Here is a 25,845-nt window from a genome sequence, read left to right as displayed (position 1 = left end):
TTCATAAGTGATGTATAGTTCAAATGTTAATTTTGAACTTACTGGGTCTTATTCTGGTGATTCAAGCTGCGTCTATCACACAGTTACACACTTCGCACAGGAGATCGTACCTGCTCACCAAAATTATATAGAACAACAACAGGTGTTCAGAGTGAGTAGTGGGAATGAAAGATTCCCTATTACAAGTCAGTGTACCCTCAACTAATTCTAATGAAGCTGCTATTTTCAGGATAATTTAACAGGGGAATGGCACAATCCTTGTTGGATGTTTCCGACTAAATGAATTTGTGATGTAAATCTGTGGAGATTTTTTGTTTTAGTGCTGATCACTGCAGCAGCTGTTGTGCTCAGGGACATGTTTTCCTGTGGGGTTTCTAAACGACCTCAGGCCGCAGTGCATGTGTTGCTGTGTCGTACCTCTCTTGAGAGAGCGCGGGCTGCCGGGGCTGCTGTCCTTGCGGGAGCTCGACGAGGTGTGGGAGCTGCAGACGGAGCCGTCCTCCTCTCCTGAACTGGATGACTCCTCGGAGCTGGACGACTCGTCTGAGACGGGGCTGCTGCTTAGTAGAGTGGCTTTCTGCAAAGATACAATGACACACATAAAGACACTGTCACAGCTACATACACCAGGGGCACAGGGTTTCTAAAGGTTTCTAAAGCACGGAGCCTTTGAACAATTGAACTAAAAATGAATGTATGAAACAGTCAAAATGCTAACATCTGCTGGCTAACCGTTGGTATTGCATCACAACAGTGAGGCTTGCATGAACAGCCAAACAGTCCTATATTAAAATCAACCCTTATAGACCAATAAAAACAGAGCCGGTCAATTAGGCAGCAGGGAATTGAAGAGAAGAGTAAAATCAATCAATCAAAATTTTATAAATCTCTCTTACCCCCTTCAGAGTAGTATAAACTGGTGCAGTCATGTTTTTATAGATGAGGGATGTATACATGATGAAGGCAGGGTAGGAGGACTGGAGGGAAGGGTCTGCAACACAGATCAAACCTGAGTTAACCAATAGTTTAATAAAACATGTATCAGCCATCTCTGTACCTGACTTACCTTTACTGGCAGGGTCTGTGCAGGACGTCTCAGAGAGTCGGATTCCTGATTTAGCGACAGCGTAGATACGACTCTCCTACCGAGAAAACACATTTAATTATCAGTAGCTTTAAAAACAAGCGAAATTTATACTATTAAGAAAGTGTGTGTAGTGCTTGTTTGGAATGGGCTGTTTGCCTGGTCTGTCAGCTTTCTTACTGAAACTGTAGAAGTGACCTGCAGGGATTATACCGCAGCAAATAAAGACTTGCTGCTGGACTCAGTCCACAGAACCCTGAAGCTGCACAAAGAGCTGTTCACCAGTTTATTCAAAGTTCAGGGAAGATGTTTATGAATAAGTGTCCTAATGGCACCAGATTCGACACTGCACTGGGCCCTTATCAATACAAATGACACATGTGAGGCTGATAAGATGAACAGATGTACAAGAATAAGTAGATAAATAAGGATGTGATTATGTGTCCAACAATAGCTTACTCTGATATATAGACTTGCCCTCCAGCTGGAAATCATGTTGACATGCTGGAAGCTTATGTGAAGAGGTGGTTTGTCTTTAACAAGGCATCTGACAGTCTTAACATTACACTACACAATGTATGTTGCCTGGAATACAATCTCCACCTACAGGCTGTAAACACTCTGCTGTTAAAGAGCACCTGAGCAGCAGAGGGCACTGTGAGCTACAGAGCAGTGTGCTACTCACTCTTCATGACAGACATGGCTTAGTTAGTTAAAATACATAGTTAGTTAAAAATGATAGAATAAGCAATTTGTACAGTAGAAGAACAAATGCTGGATTTGTGTAGTTTTCAATGGGGAGCAGTTCATTCTTACCCAGGAGGGCAGTCTGTGCAGAGGGGGGGTGGGAGGTGTGTTTCCAGGTGCCGAGAGGTCACCCGGCTCTGGACCAGGTTCAGGTGAGGTCTGCAAGGAAAGCATGGTGGGTGGGGCTTGTGAGCTGGGGAGGGTATGAGGGGGCGTGTCCCTGCCTGTCTCCATGCCAGCCTCCCCCTCCTGGTCGAGGTCTGTTTCCTGTGGCCGGAAGGGACGCAGCATGCTGAGCGCGTTGCGTGTCCGCCCGTGTGCTGCCTCGCTGCTGATTGGTGGCTGGCTCAGGTGTTTCTTAGCCACAGACGCATGAATCAGCCCGAACCCTGCTGGGGTCCGCAGGCGCGGCTGCTTGGGTGAGGCAGGGTTGTCCCTTGGGTCCTGGGGTGGGGTGGGTCGTTTGGGTGTGAGGGCCGGTGTGAGGCTGGGGCTGGAAGTGTTGGGTTCGCTGGAGGAAGATGAGGAGTCGAGTCTTTGCGACTGGAATCGTTTGTTGAGCTCCTCGGAGGTGCTGTCCTCCAGCTCGGCCCTGTGTGCCGCCTCCTCCTCACCCTCCTTCCCCTCCCCCAGGGTCCCATCCGATGACCCCAGGAGACCAAAGCTGGGCCGCTCCGCCCGCTGCATGTCATCGTCGAACAGGGAGCTGCTGTCGTCCGAGGCGGTCAGGTAGGTCTCACTGCCGGGGCGGCTGAACTCCAGACCACACGCTCCACCCCCTCCTCCACCTCCTCCCTCGCCCTCTGATGCAGCACTGGAGAGTACAGAGGAGACCGCCCGAGACTCACGTCCACATGTACTGTCAGCCAAGCTGTCAGACGCACTGTCGTCCTCGAGAGGAGAGCACAGGAGTCCAGCTTGGTCCGGTCTGTGGACTTCACCGTCTGTCTCTGAGGACGCTGTGTGCTTCACTGTCAAGGCAAAACAATACACGACCCACATGTATCAATGAACTCTGTTTCAGGGTTGTTTTCATTTGTGTTTGTTAGTCTAATAGTTAGCAGGAAAAAGAGTACAGGACAGATTAAAATTAAACTTGGTGTTGGTCAGAAAAGAACAGATCAGTGGGTAGATCCAGGAATTATTATTATTTTGGACTTTTGGTAACAATGTGGGATATGGCATTTATGACCACACACCTGCAAAACTCATAAAATTCCCATCAGCCAAAGATGGTGAACACGATTAACAGTGTTTGTCATTGTGAGCATATTCACATGCTGACGTTGGCATTTAGCTCAAAGCACTGCTGTACTGCTTTACACTAATAAGTGAGATACAGCAAGTGGTAAGGTTGGTTGGTCTCCAAAAACTTTCCCTATGACCTCATGGCAAAAAAAGGGTCATCTGAGTCAGTTTCCATTTTCCACCATGAAACTGTGCCATCCTGTGTCCTGCTCTTTCCAAGTAGCTAACTCCATTCAGAAACATGCTGAGTCAGAGAAGCTGTTTCCACAGAGAAGCTGAGGCTGAGTGGGGACTCACCAGGTTCACCGCTGGCCTCAATCTCCTCCTGGGTGCTGAGGGTCCTCTGGGAGGGGGCCGGGCCAGTGAGGACCTGGGGGTTCTTCCCCCTCACCTGGAAACAGCCAAAGGTGAGGCTGCTGAGACGCTGGGCCTCACCTGGTCTGCTGAGGACTCCTTGTCCACCACTGCACTTCTGCTCGAAGGCTGAAAACACAAATGCAGAATGAGTTCTTATCAACCTAATTTCTTCAGAGGAACATAAGCAAACATGGACAATGTAAAGATGTTCTTACCCTGCACTTGTTTCTGTAGCTCCAGAATCTGAGCCTCATGTTGCTTGTTGGTTTCTCTTAATGCTGCATTCTCAACCTCAAACTGAATCATAGACATGTTTCACATACTTGGTCCAGAGGACGATGACACATCAATGACTCTAACTCATCATCCAGCTTCACATAAACTATTTTATATTTACCTCAGATAACTTCAGCATCACCCACTCCTTGATTTTCGCAGCTTTCTCCTCCACTGTTTTGGAATCTTGAAGTCGGATCTGTTTCTGGTGAAAAAAATAAGTTTGTATGCAAAAACCATCAGCCATGTTTTTTCTGTGGGTGAACACAAGCGGCCATAGAAATCGTTCAGGACACAAGATACTAAAGATCGACAGGACCCAGTGCATTTCATGGAAATGGAAAGTCAATGCAGAAAGGAAGCATGGTTAGGAACTTTAAGAGGGGAGGGGTTCACAGGAGGTTTGTAGCATTATACAAGAAGTAGTATACGCTTAGAAAAGCAGCATCTTCTATGTTATTTATAAAGGATACAAATAATCACAGTGTTTCATTTGTCCATAGTCGAGTGTTTGATATCTTTTCAGTTGAGTGTCACTGTCCTACACTAATCCTACACTGAATTTAATTTGATCATCTTAAATTATTACCCAGATTCCCAGAGTACGATAGCAGCTCTTCAGCCAACTGCTGTCAGATGAGGGTGGCGTGGCCTAGGGGGTAGAGTGGGCGCTCTCCAACATGAAGGTTGCCGGTCCCATCTGCATGCCAAAGTGTCCTTGGCAAGATACTGAACCCCTAAATGGCCCCTCATAAATGTTGAATGTACTAAAAATGTAAGTCGCTTTGGATAAAAGCATCAGCTAAATGACATGTAATGTATATCTCTATATGTCACTCAGTAGGGTGCATACCTCTGCCATGGCCCGACAGTCAAATTCAATCAAACTGCACCAAATGTTTCACACTCATAGATACAGTATTAGTCCTCTAAATGTGCCTGGTGTTTTTCATCAGGGCTCTTAGAATTATTATTCTCACAATGTTACAGAAAGTGTCCCCCTACCTGCACCAAAATTCAGCATCCTTAGATTAGATTAATTGTAATAGTGTAACAATGCTGACAAAACAACAACCCATCCACCAAACAAATTGACAAGTGAAAACTTAACATTACTAGGTGAGAGTTTTTGCTGCTTGTGTGTCTTTGTGTCTGTGAAGACAAATTGTGTGCTGCAGCTTCTAGGAAAAAACCTCCACTGGTGCTTCATCCATTGCTCAGAAATAATCTTTTGTGTGACTGAGTTTCACCTGCTCCTCCAGCTGCTGCTCCAACTGCTCAATGGCGTCGTCCTTCTCCTGCACCGAGGCATGCAGCTCCTGGCACCGCGTAAACAAACGCACCTCTGCATCTCCAGACTGACCTTCAGGAGCCTTCAGCTTCTCCTCCATCCACTGCACCTGAAATTATCAAACACACAATCAATGGGCACCCGGCCACACACACGGCCACAAACTCAGGACTACTGTTGGGGCTCTTACCTGCTGGTGAGCAGTGAAAGCCTTCTTCTCTGTATCGATCACCTGCGTCTCCAACTGTTGAATCTAGGTAGGGGAGAATATACATTTTCATTTCATATTTACTTAAATATCATCCTTTGAGCATTTGACTACATCTGTTACTTAATGACACAAATTCCATATATTATACACACAGCACCGTGTGAGACTCCCCACACCTGAGCTGCCTGGCTGTGACAGACCGCCCTTACAGTACCTCCAGCTCCTCTCACCACAGTGTTTGCATACTGTACACATGGAGGTGAAATATCAACTCCTCTTCTGTCCCACGTCAAACACAACAGCACCAAATAAAGACCCAGCTGCATGCTACAGACGTAATGAGAACTCCAGTCAAGATAACGCTGCTACGCTGGAAAAAGAGCAGATGCTTTTCAGCTGCTCCTTCACATTCCTCATTTTATGTGACCCCAAAGAATGCGTATAATCAGAATTAGGTTATTGAAAGTGCACAGATGTGTCTATATTTACTCTTGAGGCTTTTTTACTCATATAAAATGCCTTACCTATGAGAAAATGGATTCAAGAAAAAGTACGGCACAATCTATCCTATCTTCTGCAGCCTCATTCAATTTATGATCATCCAATTTCAATTAGTTATTATCAGCTAATATACTGTGTTTGAGCGATTACATCACAACCACAATACACTAGAATTACAGCCTCAATTGTTAGAGCCAATCAGTTAAGTTTAAAGAAATATGGTCACACTCTCCCCGTCTGTTGTCGAGTTATGGTTATGGTGTTGATCACCATGGCTTCTGCTGGCATGGAGGCATAATAAGAATTGTGCTGTAAAGTAGCTCAGCAGTTGTCTCTAAATATAAAATGCAAAAGCTCTTGTAATGTAGAATCCAGTTCAGAGTGCATTGCTAAGATGAGGCCACCACTTCTTCTTGGTTATGAGTTTGTTTACATCAACTCCTGCTTGTGTCTCAGAGCCGATGACGCAGTTGCCTTGCAGTGTTTAAAACCTATAACCAGCTCCATAATGATGATGAGGTGTCACATCTATACACACACAACCAGCTCTTTGTGCACGAGGATCAGAGCACGCGGAACCTGGAAGGAGTGTGTTAAAACGGCAGCAACACCAAAAGGTCACGCAGCTTTCACACACAGGCTACAAGACACAGGTACGCACACACATACAGGGGTTACACAGACAGATAGTGGCACACACACCCACACACACAAGGATAAAAAAATAAATAACGTGGGAATGGAGGAGAGCGATGACTTTATGGGACAACATTCCTCTGAAATACCTCGGCTCAAAGTGGCGGAAGCAGCAGAGTGTCTTCTGAGGAGAGTCTCTGAAACCTCAGCGGCTTTATGGAGGAAAATATGTCGGAATGTCCCAGTGAAGTAGTTCTACAACCACCACGGTCGGAATATTCTGCTTCAGTGCAAATATACATACACGTGCAAATGACACTAAACTAGAGAAAATCTTGTTATAGACTCTATGGGTAAGATGGCTGACGAACCAGAGAATCAGATGTTGCTCACAACAGGGCTGAAGGTAGATGATGAATAAGGTGAACTATTCTCAATTTGACATAAATATTAACTCATTTACCGCAATTATTTGAAGTAGAGTAAGAAATATGGCTTCTGATCATCACCATATGTATAAAATATGTTGCTCCATCACATTTGAAGTGTCATGTAGTTGAAGATTCATTACAGCACTGCCACCTAGTGCTGGGAGGTTTAAAAAAAACAACACAAAATGAATCAGTGCCATGAATCCTCTACTTCAAACTATTAACTAAAAATCAACACAGTGATTTGGAGAACTGATACAGAATCTGTAAATTATTGTAATTATTATTATTATTCAAGTCTAAACTAAAAGCTTTGTAGCTGTAGTTATATATAAGCTGACTGAACGGCCTCCTGCAGCAAGATCCATAGCTGAGAAAGAAAATCCTTTTAGTTTATAGATGTGTGTAGCAGATAGAAAACATTTATGACTAATAGTACTGCAGAAGAAATATTTAAGGCTTAATCAAAATAAATGCTTTTGTATTTATTAAAAAATCTTTTGGTTTCATTGAGTTTTTTTTGCATTCCTTCCTCCACCCAAGTTCCTAGCAGCAATGTACAGTGTTATAGATGTGGTAAATGACTTACGACCAAAGTCACTAAGTCATTATGGACTATGATGTTGCCAGCTACTGAGATTCCCCTTACACACACTGTTTAAATAAAAAATATCAGTATATAAATTAATTAAGTTAGTGCAGATGCTGTTTTTGCTTCATATTCAAACTGTGAAGAGTAAAACGTGTCTGTGGTCTCACTGCTCACTTCCAGAGGGCAGCAGAACTGGACCCAGCTCAGTCTCTAAAGGCAACCACACCCTGCTACAGACTCACACTCTTTCCACTGCACCGCGCTTTCTGGAGCAAAGTGGAACCCTTTAATGCAGCCACTGTTCCACTTGTCATTTCAGTGCCGTTTTTTTAAATAAAAATGTATCATGCTGGTGGAATCTGAGTGAGTTCACGCCAGGTTTTGACGAAATCGTGGCAAATTTCCTCCTGTTTGTGCTGATAAAAACTGCACTGAAATGACAAAAATAACAATTACATGGACACATGACTCCTGTGTGTGAAGCTCCTGATCTATAGATGGTACGAACCACAGAAACACACACACACACACACACACACACACACACACACACACACACACACACAGATAACTTTCACTTTAAGTTCTGATCAAAAGCAGACATGAAAAATGTTAATCTCTCTCTCTCGCTCTCTTTCATTCTCTCTCCTTCTTTTCTTCTCTATATAGATCATGTGCTGTACCACAAGCCACATGTGCCTCTCTAGGGAACAGATATAGCATTTGGCAGAGAAGAGCTTGTTAATTACAAGGCACATATCCTATACAGCTGGAGACGACACACACGCTGTCTCATACACACACCAGACATAACAACATAGGAAAAGCCATAAACACAATCTAATAATAAAGATATTCTCCAGAGTATACGACCATGCCTGCAAGTGTGTGTGTATATGTGTGTTTTGCGGATTATAAATATATGGGACCAGTCTGGTCTGGGTGTGTACATCACATCCTGGGAAGCTCTAGATGACCAATGAGGGGTTAAGGTTTAGGTTGTGGTCATTTTCAGATGAACATACGCTCATTTAGTAATATACTCCTGCTTCACTGCGTCAACGCCTGACACACTCACACACGCGTGACCTCTATCCCTTAGCCCCCCGTAACCTCCGGACAATGCTCCATCACCTCTGCACTCAATTCCCTCCTCAGATCCAGCTTCCATTCCTGGAATTCCACAACTGGCGCTCTGTGGCCAACCTCCCACTGAACTCCATCCATCCCTCCCCCATCGCTCCCTCGGCAGCCAGACAGCCAGCTCACAAAGCCTCTCTCTGTAGCCACTGTGACCCTCAGTGTTTACCTGCAATTATACAGGTTCAACACCATACACAGCCGTCACATATAGCTACAGTCAGGACTGACTCTCAGCAGAATGTGCTCACCAGTGTAGTATAGTGTGTGTGTAGGTGTATACAAATACTTTGTTACTGTACTTGAGTAGATTTCTCAGATATCTGAACTTTATGTGTAGACATTTTACTTTTACCCCCTACATTTTAACTTCAATATCTGTACCTTCTACACCTTAGAATTTCAAGACGGGCTCGTAACTTTCACTTAGATAGATAGATAGATAGATTACTTTATTCATCCCCGAAGGGAAATTAAATCGTCATAGCAGCCGGTATATTTGAATACAATAAAATACAATACAATAGAATAAAATAATAAAAAAAAAAAAAAATTGAGGTAGAAAGAATAAAAAACAGAAACACAAGATAAATAGGTAGATAAAGTGCACTGGCAAGATGATGGTAATAGTACTGATGATATGATGGTAATGTTATTGTTAGACAGTGATATAATATGATACGATATATAGTAGAGGTATAAATATAAGTATTTGACGATACAATAGATAATATAATATACTATGACTTCAATGTGCATGAGAGGAATTAATCCTTTTTTTAAATTCTTCTCCATCAAGCACCGCCTTCCAAACATCAAGACAATTCAACTTAAGTGGACAGTAACTCAGAAAAGATGATTTCTTGTTGAGTATCCAAGAGCATTTGTCCCTAGCAATGTGGAAGAAAGTGGATAATCAGCGACCATTGCCGACGTCGACCACAATGATTCATTCCCCATCACTGGCCTTCTTTAAATTAAGAATACTTCATTCAGTACCTGATACACATTTCCTCCTGGATAATTTTTCATGCTCACAAATGTTTTCTTGCTTTAACCCTGTTTAAGCTCAATAGTCTTTAATCTATATGTAATGTAAGTCTCAATTGTCTTTGCACAGATACAGTGTGTAGAAATGGCCATCAGAGACTTTTTACTTTTATACTTTGAGTACATTTTGGAACCTGCACACTTTTATATATCTACTTGAGTAAAGAGGTTCAATGAGTATTTACACCTCTACTTGAGTCATTTTTAACACAAGTTACTGTACTTCTACTTAAGGAAAGAATTTGTGTACTTTTGCCACTTCTGGATTTTCGGGCAATCCTGGCGATGCACTTTGAACCTGTTGATTGTGACCAGTATAACCAGGAAACCTCGCCTACAACATGGGCGGATGCTCTGTTTCTTTCTAAATGTAGAATCAGTCCGAATGGAAGACTGAACAAGAATATGTCAATGCACCACTTGTGGTTTTTGTGTGAGTCTACATGAGTATGTACAGTATGGACAGATGTTCCAGTGGGGAGCTCCCAAACCTTCAGGATAGTCAAGCTTGAGACTCTGTAAACTATTTTAAAAAGTGTTAAGCTGGGTAAGGTAGTTTTTTTATTGTATGACTTTAATCTGCTCCTTTTGTAAATTTTATCTGGCGCCTTTCCTTTGTCTTAATCTTAACTTTTGTATGACTAGTGTCCAAATGTTGTAAAAATAAACTTGACTTATCGTTATGGCTGTTTGTGTAACTGTTCTTTGTCCCTGTTTTTAAATCTGTTATCAATGGTGGCTGATTGGTGAGGTGACACTGGCCAGTAAAATGAGGAGAGGCTTCCAATTTGGGGACTGCTGCTTTTGCTGGAACTTGTAACATTGTGTGTACTTTTTCATTTGATGTGAATAAATCCCAAGGTTTGGAATTCTTAAAAGGCTTTCTGTTGTTCATTTGTGTCAATGGTGACCAGTGATCTTACATGTTATATGCCCCATATGGCCATTCAATTGTGGGACGCAATGATTTGTGTGTGCATTTTGTGTGTTCTTGGCTTCCTATCTAAAGGATAGGTCGGATATTCTCTTTGCTGTTTGGTGTTTCCACACCAATGAATGAATATGATGTGTGTATCTAAAGCATGATGTATTGTTTTATTCCTCCGTCGCACAAATTCTTCCTTCATTATGAACTCTAATGCAATTTATTTGGAGTTAACTGTGCATTCATATGCTCCTCAGAAGGTCCAATTTGTTGTAAGGCTGTGGTGTTTAGGTGTGTTCATGTGCAGGTTAAAAAAAAGTATAGTATTCATGTGCTTAAAATGCTTAAATAACCCCTTTGGTCTATGTACAGTATGAATACTGAATTTGTTCACATAGTAAATTCAAAAATGTCACCTTAGGGGGGGTCTTGCCTTATTTCACTGTCTTTCGTGTACATATGCAAATGTTGACAGGTATGTTATTGTTCAATAGCTGATGATGTCACAATGCTGTTGAATGCTGTTTGCCTGACAACTTTAATAATTTAAAACATATGCATATTAATCATAAAAATGTCTGTATTGGCTAAATAAGGCGTCAGGTGAATTTAAGAGATGGAAGGGCAGCTTGCAAGTGAGTAAAGTGTAACATCTGACAAGTTGACATTACGCTACTATTTAGAGCTGATTGTAAAATAATGTTTATAAGTAATGACGCAACTGAGTTTCTAAGTTGTTGTAACCACACCACATGAACGCACAATATACATTGCCCTGCCGCTGGAAATTCACACTACAGCAAAAAGCGTGTGTCAGTCTGAACCTGTCAACAGATAACTAAAATGCACAATTCGACTGGACAGCTTAACCTCTGGTGTAATTGGAAATAAATCAATATGATGATAAATCAGGGCAGCATTTTAAGGGGTCGAATCTTTCCATTTCTAGTTTGCATTCCATCAGATAAACTTTTTCCACTAGGGATGAGGTTCACACATTTCCTTCTCATGGAGAAAAACACAGGCAGACAGCTTGAATAAAGTATGTGAGTGAGCGTGTCAGGTCGGAAGCAGGGCGGCTGACAGAATCAGAAAATACAGCACACACAGCCTCTTTGTCTCCACCAAGAGATGTGTGGCCCAGTGTTACAGCTGGAGGCCCCCGCTGGCCAAAACCAATGTCCCTCCCAAAATAACTGCGCCCCCCCCCCCCCCCCCCGCCAAACACAAACGCACACAGAGTTACTAACATACTCACTTGCAGACTCACTTCCTGTGCAACACACGCATGAACACACACTATTTACTAAACTGGTTATTTCCTTCCGTGGACCAGCTCAATCTTCATTTTTTCTCTTTTTTCCCCCCCCTCCTTCCATCTCTGTCCCCTCGCTCATGGCTTTCGAGGATTTCAGCAATATGCCAAGTCCAGCTGGAGTCATGCAGTTCAGCCAAGTCAGATACATTTACAATTGGTGACATTCATTGTTGGAAATAGTACGATTTTAGAAGACAAAAAACTGTTTTTTAAAGGGATAAAGAGGTTACTGTCACTACAAACAATATGAACAATATGCATTTGAACAAAATTTAAATTTTTTCAAATAAACAAGTAACTTACAAACAAAAACAATAAAAAACGACAATTCGTAAAAAAAAAAAATCATGGAATATATATGTATTAAAATAATGTGACCCTTACTGAATCAGGAAATGGGCGTGGATGTTGGCCATATACCTGCCCCCTCTGTATAAATTGTGGCCCCTTTAGAAAAAAAATCTTAGATCTGCCACTACAGTAAGTTACACGTCATAAAAGTATAATTTAGGTCAAAATATTTTTTTTGAACTTGTATATAATTTCAAGCACCTTTTTTTATCAATTCTGTTGGATCTTTGAGCTCTCACATTACCTGCACTGAACGCCACCTGCAGATGTAAAGAGCACTGATGCTGCTGCTGTTGCGTCAACGAATAGACACCAACCTCCTGGGTCCTTTTCAGCACTGGAGGCCTCGACCACCTCCACAGAACGCCTCTTCATCCTATTATGAGCCCACCTCCGCAGTGAGACATTAGGGGGGAATTTGCTGTGACGTACATTCGCCCACGCAACGGCTTTAAAAACAACAAGCTCTGGCTGAGGCGGTGGGAGCCGGAGAGGGAAAACATCAGCAGGGGTCTGGATGTTAGCATGATGAGCTCATGGCATCAGGAGGTCAGTGAGCACAAGGTGACGGGTCATTCAACAACAAACCCAGAGTCAAAACTGTGGCCTGTTTTTCAAATGGAAACGTCCAATCAGCATTATCCATCTCTGACATAATGGAAAGAGGGCTGTAGTAGTAGTAGCCTGTTTTTCCATTGGAGGCGATAAAATGTATCCACTCCGGTGTTCCACTCAATAATTAATTATGTGCTTCCTGGATGAGAGATATAAACTCTTTTCAGACATGAAGGCTTATGAAACTGCCGACATTTTCCAGAGTTCGCCTTTGAAGGTTCAGTGTGTGAGATTTAGGTGAAATGGATCTAAGGGCAGAAATTGAATCCGAAATGTTTTCTCTAGTGTGTAATCATCTACATTGTATGAATCATTGTTTTCTTTACCCTAGAATGGCCCCATTTATTTAAATACTTTATATTTACATCGGGAGTAGTACCTCTCTACTGAGGCCACCATGTTTTTACAGTAGACCAAACTGGACAAACTAAACACCTTTTAATTTTTCATGACAACTGAAGACTGCGGCAGGTTCTCTTTCATGTTTGGAAGGGAAGGCTGACGTGAGGGGTGTTCAGCTGCAACATGCAACTTCACCACAAGATGTCACTAGATTCTACACACTGAGCCTTTAACATCTGAAGAACGCGTGCATGTCCACAACAACGGGAAGGTTGGCCCTTATCAAAATCTTGTTGTCTTTCCAGGTTTTATTTGTCTTTGACGTGTATGACATCTCTTTTTCCTCTTTTCCTTCAGTTCAGACTCTGTTGCGTGTTAGAAGCATCATCAACACGCCTCCCTCCCTATGAATTTTCCAGACAATTTCCTGTTGTATTCTCACATGAGCTCAGTCTGTCTTGGGGGACTGGCAGAAAAGGTTCTGAAACATATACGGAGGAACGGACTTGGACATTTGCGTTCTCACATACAGCCCCTCCGCAAAAAATTCCAGAAAAAATCTGAGCTTCAGTTTATGTCTGAAAGCAGCAATAGTCAAATTCATATAGAACTAGAATTCATCAGTTCAGAAATGAAAAAATCCAAGCTTCTCAAGTGGGAACGTCTATGGTTCTATAGAACACATCATACAGTGTACTGAGGGCAGTGGTTTAGTGCTGCAGGTATAATGATGCTTTCTTAACAGAAGAAAAAAAGGCAACTGAGATCTAAACTATAAAATAAAGATTGAGTAAACACTTCTTTGGTAGAAACTGTTGAAGCTGAATTACTGCATATAACACTACACTTGGTACACTGTCTGCTGCTCTTGCATTTAATGGTGTATTTTATGACGCTGAGTGGAAAATTCGTCTCAAATTCAACCTGTCAAACAGGAGGGATAAGGCCAAAAATAAGGAGCAGAGACTTTCACATGTGGTACATGGGCAGCACAAACCCCACCAGAGCCAGTCTGTCTTCTAGGTCTCTCCAGGAGTTTGTTTTGCAGTCCAGCTGAGCTTACTTTGACTCTGTAATTGACTGGAGCTGGGTCAGGCCCAGCATGCAGTGCGTGGCGGAGCCCTGCGGTCAGACTGCTGTTTACATTAGAGCTCTAATCAGCATCCCTGGAGAGCGGCTTCAGATCTAGGCCACTGAACAGTTTGGGCCGACCCAGTGTCGGCCAGTTGGGAGGGACGGGCGGCTCTGTCCCCCACCAGAAGCACCACATCGCCCAGTCTGAAAGTGGTTGTCTTCCTGTACTGATGAGGACCACATGTTGGTGATTTTTAAATTTGAACATCATCTGCGGTGCCATGGCCAAATCTTCCCACATCTCCCCATCAAACAACATGAGCAGAGGTTCCAGTTTCTGCTCAGCGGGAGCTCGAGGAATCAGCTCAGTGATTGGCTGTTTGATCTGATGGTGCAATAGCTGGCTCTTGTGGAAACAGTATAATAAAATTAATATTACAGCATGATTGCAACACAGTGTGTTTAACTACCCATGGAAACTTGCTTAACGGCAACAACAGTGGATCCACTATTATTCAGCAAATGATCAGTTTATTCTGAATCATTACTCAACTTTATCTGCCTTTTCTTTATGAGCCAGAAGACTTCCATTGGCTTGGTCTATTCTTATATCCTGTTTCAAGTGCTTATTTGTATTAAATATTTATCCTACACATCTGCACACACTTACTTTCTCTGCCTTTCACAGACCAATTACTGGTTTTATTTAAAGCAATTAAAAGTTTTTTTCTCTTTCACATCTGTGTTCTGTTCTTCTTTAAGTTTTGAATGAAGTATAGTGGACAGAAGGCATCAGGAGACAACCATTCAGGAAAAAAATTGTTTTTACAGAATGGTTGTCTGCACTGATTTATGTTTCCTAGAAGTGATACTGTGATTAGCGAAAGAGATTAACTCCATCCTCTCAACTACTTCCCATCAATCGCTTGCATCCTTGTTTGGGAAACATGTAGTAGTGCGAGGAAGAGAAGAGGAGCCACTTAAGCTAAATGGAACGCACCCCTGCAGTACAGACCTCACAGCTGTGCAGCAGCTTTAACGTCCACTTCCTCTCACCATCACCAAATTCAAACTGGCACCATTTCAATCATTATCTCGCTCCTTTCCCCACCACAATCTCCCTGTTGATGAGCTTTGTCCTGACGTGATAAACAGAAAAGAAAGAGTTTACTTGAACCTACTTTGTCGGCGGTGAGCTCTCGAATCCTGATGATCTGCACTCTGAACTTCATGAGCAGTGCCTCCAGCACCATACACTTCTCCTTCCAGTCCTCCTGGCTCATGGCCTCCTCCCCATCCGCCATACCGGCTGACCCTCTGTAACACACAGCAGCAGTGAGCGAGAGAGAGTCAATATATGTACATATTAATACAACCAATCTCCTGGAGGCTTCCTGTGGGAAAATCCGCTTTTTCATTTCCTCCTCTTGAAGGAGATGAGAGATCGGGGTCAGCAAGAGACAACCACCCGTGAAGCTGGGTTGGGATTCAGAGTTTGCTCAAAGGCTACTCTGTAGTGTGAAGAACTGCTTGTCTTTGTTTTCTGGGAGACCCAGTAGAGGACTGACACACGCTTGTGTTCATATTACAAAGAGATTCTGTTTGAGATTTCAATATGAAACGAATTCAGGTTTCATTCTTTGCACCACAAGTAAAACAGAAACTGGACCATATCTGATAAACCTACCTACACACAGTCACACAAAGGGTTTGTTGTTGTTGTACAGACGCTCTGCCACCAACCATCCCCATGAAATATTCCAGGGTCGAGTCCAGTTGGACCAGGGAGGGCATTGGGCGTATCACATTTGCTTGGCCAAACAGTAAAACACTACTGTTCCTCCAAAACACCTCAGTACCCTCACTGGTGCCAGACTTACATCAGGTTTTCCAGGGAAAAAACAGTCGGTAAATAAAGTGATGAAGAGCGAGTGAGTGAGAGAGAAAAAGAGGATGAGAGATACGAGGATCTCAGATGAAGGATGGGAAGAGGAGGAGGAGGATAGAAAGTCTGGGTTTCTCTTCCATGTAATAACCTCTCATTACCCGACTGGTCTCCTCACAAACACGTGTGGAGGGATTCAATAAACTGGTTTCAACAGGCTTATTTCTGCTGCTTGTTTGCTGCGGTAAACACAAGAAAAAAAGAGGCTGTCGCCAAACAAAACAACATAAAGAGCCAAATGCAAGGAATTTAATATGACTTATAACATGAGGACAAGGCCTACACATACCTACATAAAATTATATCATAAGGAAAAAAATTTTATATGGTAGTCCTCAGTTAAAGTAAAAAATAGAGGCTACTTTAAAATATGATAAATTGGGCAACTTTGTCATCGAACACTTCAAGAGCAACACTGCAACTTTTCCCCTTAAATGATCCCCACTCCTCTACATGAATGTCTGTTTTTGGTCTATGTAACTTTGGTGAGTGCATACAATCTCCTGTGAGAAATGTGTAAGTGATGGATAATTGGTCTGTGCTAATATTGCACCTCTTCCAGTCTAGAAGACCAATAAAAGCACTTTACAGTACTGTTTATTAAAATTCACCTATTCACCCATTCATGCGGTGCATCTATGGGCAGCACTTCTATGAGAACATCACAGCCCTGACAGCTCTTTGGGCTTTAGTGTCTTGCCCAACGACATTTCGGCATGCAGAATGGGGAAGACTGGGATCAAACCGCAGACGCTCTGGTTTGAGGACGAGCCGCTCTGTCCTCTGAGCCACAGCCTATATAATTGTCCGAATCAGCTCAAGCTGAACCGTAGATCAGTTAAAAATACTTTAAAGCAGTAAATGTAAAAAAGTACATTTACTTCATTAATGTAGGAGCATTTTTCATGTATATGTGCTTAAGTACATTTAATTTCACATATTTTTTAAACTTTTAAACCACTGCATTTATCAGCAATATCTGAACTGTCTACTCCAGTACATTCAAAATGTTTTGGCTATTTGCTTGCACTTTTACCCAAGTAAAATGTACTTCCTCCGCTGCTGCTTAAAAGGAGCTGAATTATAAACCAGTGTTTAGCTCCACTATTCAGCGAGGACACTGTTAAAATATGAGGAATTCTAAACCCAGTTTGTAGGATTTGTGACAGCAGCAGCTCTTCTGGTTCAGAAAGCTGGGGATCATGGGTAATATCCGCAGTTCAGCTGTGTTTAAGTTCAGTGAATTAGAAAATGCAGTCAGAGTTCTACTCAAAAGATTGATAGTCTCTGTTTTTCCTTGATTTGAAAACCCCTTAATCGTTCTGAAAACAGAGCCCAACTGAATTATACCAGTGGGTGTCTGAAGAGGGCGCTGCTGCTCAGCAGTAAAAGTTACACAGTGTAGCTTTAAGGTAATAGTATCATTGTAACACCCCGCAAGGTTTTAGTTGATGGATTCTCAGATATTATCAAATTATAATCCTCTTATATGGTATAAACAGAATTTTCTATTGTTATTTTAATAACAGGTTATACTTTTTATTGTATTTATTTTGGTTTGCTGCAACAGTGGATGTTTTGAGGTTGCTTCATTCATGTGTCCTTACTTTAAATGTGTAGAATAAGAATCTGTGTAGAATTGCTCTCTACTTCACAGTGGTGATAAAAGGAGGTAGTTGGTGGAAAACATTAAAGACCAGTTAACCCCTGACCCCTTTGTTTTTCTGTCTGTGATTCACTCTCAATCTCACTTCCTGAGTAAAGTCAGTGCACAGAGACAGTGCAGCAGAATGTGCTGTGTGAGCACATCCCTGTGTTTTGGTGTGGAGGCGTGCTGCAGCCATTCAAGACATAAAGACCCTTCTACCTGCTGCTAACAGATTTAAAGTGAGGTTTAAATTACGTGAAGAGGATCCACCTCTCACTGGGAAATGAACTTTACATGTGTATTATAAGGTATAACAAGTCACTCCCTATAAACCCCCCGACCCCCCTCAAAAAACTTTTGAGTGTTCCGATGTGAATCTTCATTGATAATACGAGTTTAATATATAGGACACATTGTTTTAGAACAAACACTCATGCAGTCATAGAAATTATTTACTGAAGGTGATGGTCCTCACTCAGGGCTGAAAGATGGTGAAAGACAATAAACTGAGGTAAACTAGTCAACAATGAGGCCCTCATAGGTTGCTATTGTGGTGTTTTTAAACTGAATTTATAGAGACTATAATAACACATGGTGAGACCCCCCATGTGTTACACTGAAATAGAATTAAATACATAACCCACCGGATGGATTGTGTATTTAACCATAAAACAAACAGACAAATTGTAGGCTTTCTATTCTAAATCATAACACCAGCTAGCAAAAGACAAACATAAAACCACTTCATTTCCTTAGAAAACAGTGAGTGTGGTCAACTTAACAATTGTTTTCATATCACTGTTACTCTGTAAAAACATTCGGTTACAAATGTTTAGTCTGAACTTTACCCACGAGTGAGACAATAACAACGTTTAAATCATTCTCACTTTGAGAACTCATTAGATAAAACGGTCACCCTCCATCGTTTCCTATTAAATATATTTAAAAAAAACATCTTACCCTTGACGATATTGACGCAGAAGTGTCCTACCGACGTCACGTCATGTCCACTCCCGTGTTTACACGTGTTTTATTCTGAGTCCTGTGAGGAAACCTTGAATAAACGCGGTGAATGGTTCAGTTTTCTCAGGTTTTCATTCCAGCTCAGGCACAAAGTTAGGAACGGGCTGGAATATGAGGGCGTGGCCTCTTGACGGGTGTCCAATCGCAGTCAGGATGGGCGTTTCTCTACGCAGCAAAACCACGAAGACCGATCTTGACTGACGTGTGATTTCCACCAATACAAACCTGGAGCGCTACTTTACGGACAGCTCAGCCTCTGTGGGCGGGCTGTTGCAGTCCGTCGGAAGTGACGTCCCCCGCGTGCGGCATGGATCCTGGTTCTGTCGAAATAACGAGAACGAAACAAGATGCTCAAACAGCATGGCTTCAAAGTTAAAGCTTTATACTATACAAATATATATTACATAATGTTTAACCACATATATCGTACCATATACTTTCAAATAACGGGGGAATCAAATAAAGAATATAAATATCAACGAAATATAAACATTAACTGCATTTTATTAGGTTGTTAGATATAGTACATTTTATTTTGAAAGAACTTTTACCGGAAAAAGAAGTGTTTTAACTTCCAGCTTGACACTGGTTACAGTCACCAGCTGAGGCAAACAGACTGCAACTACACCACATGTTCATCTGAGGTGGATACTGGTTCTACTTAATTTCACACCTTTATTACTCAGTTGAGTCTGTGAGTGTTTACTGTCGTAATGTTTCTGTGTTACCAAGAGTGTCTCGCTCTTTAGCTCAGGTCGTAGAGCCAGTGCTGGACAGCTAGCATGAGTTAGCTCACAGGGTTAGCAGCAGGACTTTTAGCTGAGATCAAACACATGAGAAAGGGTGGACATGAGGTTCTCTGTGTGTGCTTGTGTATGAGAGAACAGAACGAGAGAGAGAGAGGGGGGCTGGGGTGTCATGTAGAGAGAAACAGATCGTTTGTAAACATCAGGTGGTTATTTGATCTTTTATCTGAGATGTGAAGCCTCTCACTTTTGACAGGTGTGAGTGTCCATAAGTTAATGCAAACCTACAAGTTGTGTTCCTCGTAGTTGAGCCCTGTTGCAGCTCATCATATGTCTGACATGCACTGATTGAACTGATTTCTTCGTTAATTCATGGAAACGTTTGCACCGATGCTGCTGCACAGAGTCATGGTGGTGAAGAAGAAGACAGCCAGAGTGGAGGCTGTGGTGCTGGAGGAGGAGAGCCTGCACAAGCTGATAGGTAATGATACAACTATTGAGCAAAATAAAGCTGTGATCTTTTATGTGTTACTCATGTAAGTGTGTGCACAGAGTTCTGTCAGTCAATGTGTGTGTGTATGCCCTCCGTTACATGTTACATACTGCATGTGTCATAGTATTGAACTGTGTGTTTTTGTCTTTCTTAGCATCCCTTTCTGTGGACGGTGGAGAAGATGGCATCAGGCAGGTTGCCCAGACCCTGCAGTCCTGTTTGGAGCTGACAGAGCCAGTGCAGCAGATCCAGCTGATAAAAAAGGTGAGCAGCAGCTAGATGAATGTGGTTAACACGTCACACCACAGCAAGAAGGTCTTTGGTTCGAATTCGATTTGTTTAGGTGTGAATGTGAGTGCGAATGGTTGTTTTTGTCTGAATGTTGGTCCTGAGATATGCTGGTCCAGGCTATGCCCCACCTCTTGAGCAGTGTCAACATGGATTGGCTCCAGCCCGCATCTGACCCTTAAAGGATAAGTGGTATAGAAAATGGATGAGTGTGTTTGCATGTTGTTAATTTACTCCTTGTTAAGTGAATGGACCTGAGTAGGCCGGTCATGTCCTGAGTTGTGTGTCCATACCGCATCAGGCAGGGTTCCAGTTGGAGGCCCTGAGCGATGAGCAGCCAGACGATGCTCTTCTGGAGGCCTGTCTACACACCCTGGCGCTGGTCTTCACTTCCCTGCTGGCCAAGAACCCCCTACGACGAGCCATCGCCAGGTACACAGCAGTTTGTAAATGGATGTATACAGCCTATCAGAGAGCTTCCACGGTCACTTCCTGTGGAGGCAAGAAATAGTCCACTGTGTTCCAAATCCTAAATACCAGAATCTAAACCCATGACCAACAATTCAGACTCTACATCAGTGTTTATAAATAATAGCTTGAGTTCAGTTACTGCTTTATTTTCAGTTTCTGTTTTCACTTCATATATCATTAAATGCCTAAAAAATATAACATAGATGTTTGTGTTTAAAATATATTTTTAGTTGGGCTGCCTGTTTGTAAGTTTGGACCTTATTAGTTCATAACTGTTCTCTCTTTCTCTATTCACCCTCAGTGCTTTGGGTTCAGTACCAGCGTGGTTACAGGAGCGGACTGTAGACTGTTTGTGCTCCTGCTTGTCTGACTGTCTGTCCAACTCAGGCTCAGACAAATATCCAAACAATGTGGACACTATCACTGCCTGTTTGGATGGCTTTCCTCTTGGTGAGAGGGCTGTTGCTCATGTTTTCCTTTACGGCAGATTTTTCGGCTTTTTATCAGAAACATAATCAGATCAATCTTAAATCTCCTGTTATCAAAGTCAAATAAATATCTTCCCTTTCCAAATGCTTTATCCACAGGTGAGAGATGCATTAACAAACTGCTGTCTGAAGGTTAGTGTTCAAGAGAGACATCCTCAATGTCTGATTTTGAGAGGAGACTGTTTCTTCCTCAGCCTCATCGTCTGTCTTCTCCTCTGTACAGTTTTGCAGTTTCTTCACAAGGGACTGAGTCAATACCTTCATCAGAACAGGTACAGACGTTTTTCGTAATTCCTTTAATTAAGAACTCATATTTTATTGGCAAAAGCAACTTGTGTAAATAATGTGAGTGAAAATTTAAAATGAATTCTTTGACATCTTTAATTATATCTATACTAGACATTTTGAAGGGTATTGAGTACTATTGGGAGTGAATGTGGTTTCTCTTTGCTATTACGCAAGTTTTCAATGAAAATAACTGCTATTAAACTGTTGTTTCTTTGGGTGATTGGTTTGCATTTTCACAGTTTTATTTAGATATTTGACACCTGCATGGTTTGTGTCTTGCTGTTGATCAGTATGTCTCTGTCGCCCCCTGCTGTTCTCCAAGGGGTCTAGCAGGCCGCCACATTGCCCAGGCTCAGCTGATGTACTCCTGTCTGGCTGCAGTGAAGTCCTCCATGCTGGTAGTCCAGAGATCACAGGAGACAATCAGTGAAGCCCTGCAGGCTGAACAGGGTCACTGCAATTTGGAGGACACACTGAGCAGCCTCCTGAGCTGCTACATACACATCCTCACTGACGGTGAGAAACACAGATTGTTCCGTAGAGACCAGCGGTAGAAAAATCAAATGTGGATGTACAGTCATAGCTGATGTCCTGACTTTGAGGATATAATACAAGCCAAAGTAGTGTTTGACTGGCAAACATGCCTCAAATTATATATACATCAATATCAACCAATATAAGTCTGTTATTTCCACCAATTTGAAAAGCCTCAGTGATAGCAGAGTAATGATGCCTGGGTACAAAGAGACAGTACCTATTCCTGGTGCAGTTCATTGTATAAGGGTTTATCTTGAATCAAGTTAACAATTTCATGATATTGTGTCGATCTACTTATCTCAACTGATGATGATAATACAAAAAGTGTGTATAAAGAAAACAAGAGTCTGAAGCAATGCAGTGCTGTATTAATATCAGCTGCTGTGTTATTTATATGCCTCTGGCTGACAACAACCATATCCTTTGGGTGTAATGTTTTGAGGTCATGATCACAATATCTCTTATGATGTGAGGCATTTTTTCCAAATTTGGTCCAATGCTTCACTTGAGGGGAAACTCGTTCGATTTTTTGTTCAAAGGTCAAAACATGTTTTGCCTCTGTGAACATGATATCTCAGAAACACTGAAGGAATCAAAATGTTCAGCCGCTCTCTGGTCATTGATGTTTTCATAAGAAGAGAATGTATATCATATTAAATTTTGTTTTACCATTCGCAGGCCCACATGCACATGGAGATTTCTGTATTCACTGTAAATGTGGCCGTTGTTCTCAAATCAGATATTTTTTAATGATCAGCATCATGTACATTGGGCAACTGTCTAATTTACACCAGTGTTGCAGATGAAATGAAGACCTATTTCATTGACTGATAAATGAACAAGTGTGCCCAAACAACAACATTGTTCTGAGCAGCTTCATGGCGTTCATGGAGTACAGTCCCTCCATTGATTTTGAATGAGTGAAAAAGAAAAATGTGTCCCACATACATATTTTCTTACTGATTTTCTCCTCTGTGCCTCTAGAGGAGTTCATCCAGTCAGTCCAGAGCACAGCCGGCATGGCTGTAGTGTTGATGATCAGGTCCATCATGGGCTCTGGGGATGAAGTTGCTTCTGTGGTAAGTAAAGGATTAAGAGTTGTGGATATGTCACATCGTTTCCTGTGCACATTAGGAGAGAGTTAACTTTTCCTGAAAGACACACCAAATACACCACTACTGTATAACTCACCTGCCCTCATGAATACAAATGTAAAGTAACAACGTGGCACCTAAAAAAAATGAATGTACAGTAAAATCCACATTTGCCTGAAGTTTTACTAAATATGTAAAATCAGTAAATTACAGGTAAATGTCAAACAATTAAATATTTGTCACCACCAAAGTTCCTGTGAAAATTAGATTTTTAGTAGTTTGTTGTTTTTGGAAATATTGTGTTTTGTAATTTCCTTATCTTTGAGCTACACACTTTTACAGTCACATCTGTAGCAACATAAAAGTCCTCTTTGCATATCTTTTGAACTGCACTAAAATCTTAAATTAAGTTCATGCCCTTTAAAGACACATTCAACCAAAACATTTCAGAAATTATATTTGAAAGTTTTTATTAGATTCATATTTCATATGTCTCTGTTGGTCATTGTTTGTGTGTGTCAGGTGTGCAGTTTGCTGCATGGCTCTGCCCAGGGCTTAGACCCGGCCCCTCAGTGGCTCAAAGAGAGGTGTGTCAGTCTGTGCACTAGTGGTCGCCCGCCAGGTGTCTCTCTCTATCTGTGTCATGGGGTTCTGGCTATGTTGAGCTGGAAGGGTGCTCTGCCAGGACCACAGTGGGAACAACTGCTGCTGTTGGTCCCAAACACGCTGCTGGATCTGGATGTCAGGTAGGTCTGACAATATATCTGAACAAAACAAAAATAAAAGGTATTTTTCAGAGCGATAACAAGCATACTTGTGTTTTTTGGGGTTCTTTGCCGTAGTGTGAAGGAGTCCAGTACAGCAATGGTGGTGGCTCGGGTGCTGACCCTGTGGAGTGGCACCGCTCTGGACTGCCTGCAGGGAGTGACGCAGCCCTGCCCTCCTCACCTCCAGCAGTCCCTCAGCGGAAGCTCCGAGCTGCAGCAACACCTCCTGGAGCACATCTACTCCCACTGGGAGCACCCACTAGATGGAGTGCGCCACCAAACCCGATCGCTGTTCCGCAACCTCCTCCTTCTCCATCAACTTACCAACCCCTCCACTTTCGACCCTACCAAGGACTCTTACATCACAGAGCTCACCCAAAGCCTGCTGGGACTGGAGTGGCACATGAGGGGGAAGTACGGCTCCTTGGGCTGCCTGGTGGAGCTCTATGGAGCTGGGCACTTGCTCAACATCCAGCCCCAACTGCCGACATGTCTCCTGGGTTTGATGGGTGATCAGACCATGGCTCCTTACGCCAGCGACCTGCTGGAGAGGCTGTTTGTTAGTCACAAAGCTCAGCTGGCAACTGAGGCTGTTGCAGCAGGAACGACAGAGGACTGGATGGAGCCTTGGCACGGCACATGGGTGACCCCGCTGCTTCAGGTGCTTTGCCGTGCCCGACTGGACCAAACCACTTACATCCTGGACTACTTCCTGCCCAAGCTGCTTCGCTGCAGCCCCTCCAGCCTGGCTCACATGGTGAAGGCCCTGCAGGACACACCGCCCTGCAGCACCGGCAAAGGCACCTACCTCGTATAGTTGTATCTCATCCGGTCATACTCTCTGCGGATCATAGTCTCTCACTTTTGCAAAGCATGCAGATGTCACTTGAAAGAGAGCATTCTGTAACACAGTCATCACACTTTATGAAAAATAGAACCTATATGTTAATACAGTTTCTATTTTCTGCTAGGTGCCTCAGGCAGCAGGGGTCCACTCGGTGCTCTGATGACGTGCCTGCGGGCAGCGAGGGCCCAGGGTGTTGTTCCATCCTCAGAAGAGGGTCTGTGGGGAGGACTGGTGCCCATCTCCCTCCTCCAGCAAGCCCTCGTACACAAACATGATCAAGTGAGTATGTGTTTCTCCTTGAGTATATATTTGTGGTCTTCCAATAAGATTATTTCAAGATGTTTTCGACATTTTTGTGGCATACATCTTGGATTTCCATTTATGTGTCACCATCTCTCCCTTCCCAGGTGAGGATGGACGCTTTAGGTTTGGTGTGTGAGACCCTCCGCAGCACTGAAGCTCTGACCTTGCAGGAAATGGACCTGACTCGCTACTTCCTCCTGCCCAATCTCAACAGTCAGTCCCCAGGCGTTAGACAGCACATAATCAGTCTGCTGAAGAAGGTCAGCTGCTCACATCACATCATATTTAGTGCTGGAAGAGTTTATGTTCTCTCTGCATTTGAAAAAGTCAGGCATGTCACTTCTATCAAGCTTGTGTTTGCCTGCGGGCTGGGACGAGCAGCCTGTCTGTTTATGAGGGTTAACTGATGTATGTTTTAACAGGGATCCACTGTAGGTACTAGAAACTGTTTGACATTTGATTAAATTAAAATCACTACATGAAACTTTGAAATCTTCTACTTCACAGTTACTGTGTCGAGCGAAGGACAGCACTCAGCTGCTGCAGAAGAGACTGAGTCAGGAGAGAGACCCGGAGAAGAGAGACAGACAACAACACACAATACAGCTGAACAAGGTATAACACACATAAATTCTGTGTTTCCATTAAGGACAATCAGCAACTATTCCCTTAAAAAGTCATAACATTTCTTGAATTCTATCTTATAAAAAAGAGGCCT

The 25,845-nt window shown here is 42.7% G+C and overlaps 2 protein-coding genes across 2 annotated transcripts in view; one reads left to right on the top strand and one right to left on the bottom strand.

Annotated features, from left to right (window-relative positions):
• plekhh2 (pleckstrin homology domain containing, family H (with MyTH4 domain) member 2) overlaps positions 1-18,918 on the bottom strand; it is a 34,417-nt gene extending 15,499 nt beyond the window's left edge. The window contains exons 1-11 of the mRNA XM_053436974.1: positions 18,743-18,918; positions 15,371-15,506; positions 5,194-5,256; positions 4,963-5,112; positions 3,834-3,917; positions 3,652-3,733; positions 3,377-3,562; positions 1,901-2,802; positions 1,067-1,142; positions 897-991; positions 418-577 (exon numbers count right to left, since the gene is read on the bottom strand). Of these exons, the coding sequence (XP_053292949.1) occupies positions 418-577; positions 897-991; positions 1,067-1,142; positions 1,901-2,802; positions 3,377-3,562; positions 3,652-3,733; positions 3,834-3,917; positions 4,963-5,112; positions 5,194-5,256; positions 15,371-15,493 (1,921 nt within the window). The 5' untranslated portion in view covers positions 15,494-15,506; positions 18,743-18,918. The remainder of the gene's footprint in view (positions 1-417; positions 578-896; positions 992-1,066; positions 1,143-1,900; positions 2,803-3,376; positions 3,563-3,651; positions 3,734-3,833; positions 3,918-4,962; positions 5,113-5,193; positions 5,257-15,370; positions 15,507-18,742) is intronic.
• A 465-nt stretch (positions 18,919-19,383) lies between these two features.
• thada (THADA armadillo repeat containing) overlaps positions 19,384-25,845 on the top strand; it is a gene marked incomplete in the record, with an annotated part of 93,568 nt that continues 87,106 nt past the window's right edge. Inside the window, 14 exon segments of the mRNA XM_053436814.1 lie at positions 19,384-19,449; positions 19,956-20,032; positions 20,199-20,308; positions 20,634-20,764; positions 21,105-21,253; positions 21,391-21,423; positions 21,515-21,563; positions 21,902-22,095; positions 23,101-23,195; positions 23,733-23,956; positions 24,053-24,771; positions 24,949-25,103; positions 25,232-25,387; positions 25,635-25,742. Coding sequence (XP_053292789.1) covers positions 19,960-20,032; positions 20,199-20,308; positions 20,634-20,764; positions 21,105-21,253; positions 21,391-21,423; positions 21,515-21,563; positions 21,902-22,095; positions 23,101-23,195; positions 23,733-23,956; positions 24,053-24,771; positions 24,949-25,103; positions 25,232-25,387; positions 25,635-25,742 — 2,196 coding nt within the window.

The sequence above is a fragment of the Pleuronectes platessa genome, chromosome 12, assembly GCF_947347685.1.
Source record: "Pleuronectes platessa chromosome 12, fPlePla1.1, whole genome shotgun sequence".
NCBI classification, from domain to species: Eukaryota; Metazoa; Chordata; class Actinopteri; order Pleuronectiformes; family Pleuronectidae; genus Pleuronectes; species Pleuronectes platessa.
The sequence above is the reverse complement of the archived record's forward strand: the minus strand, read 5'-3'. Positions and strand labels throughout refer to the sequence as shown.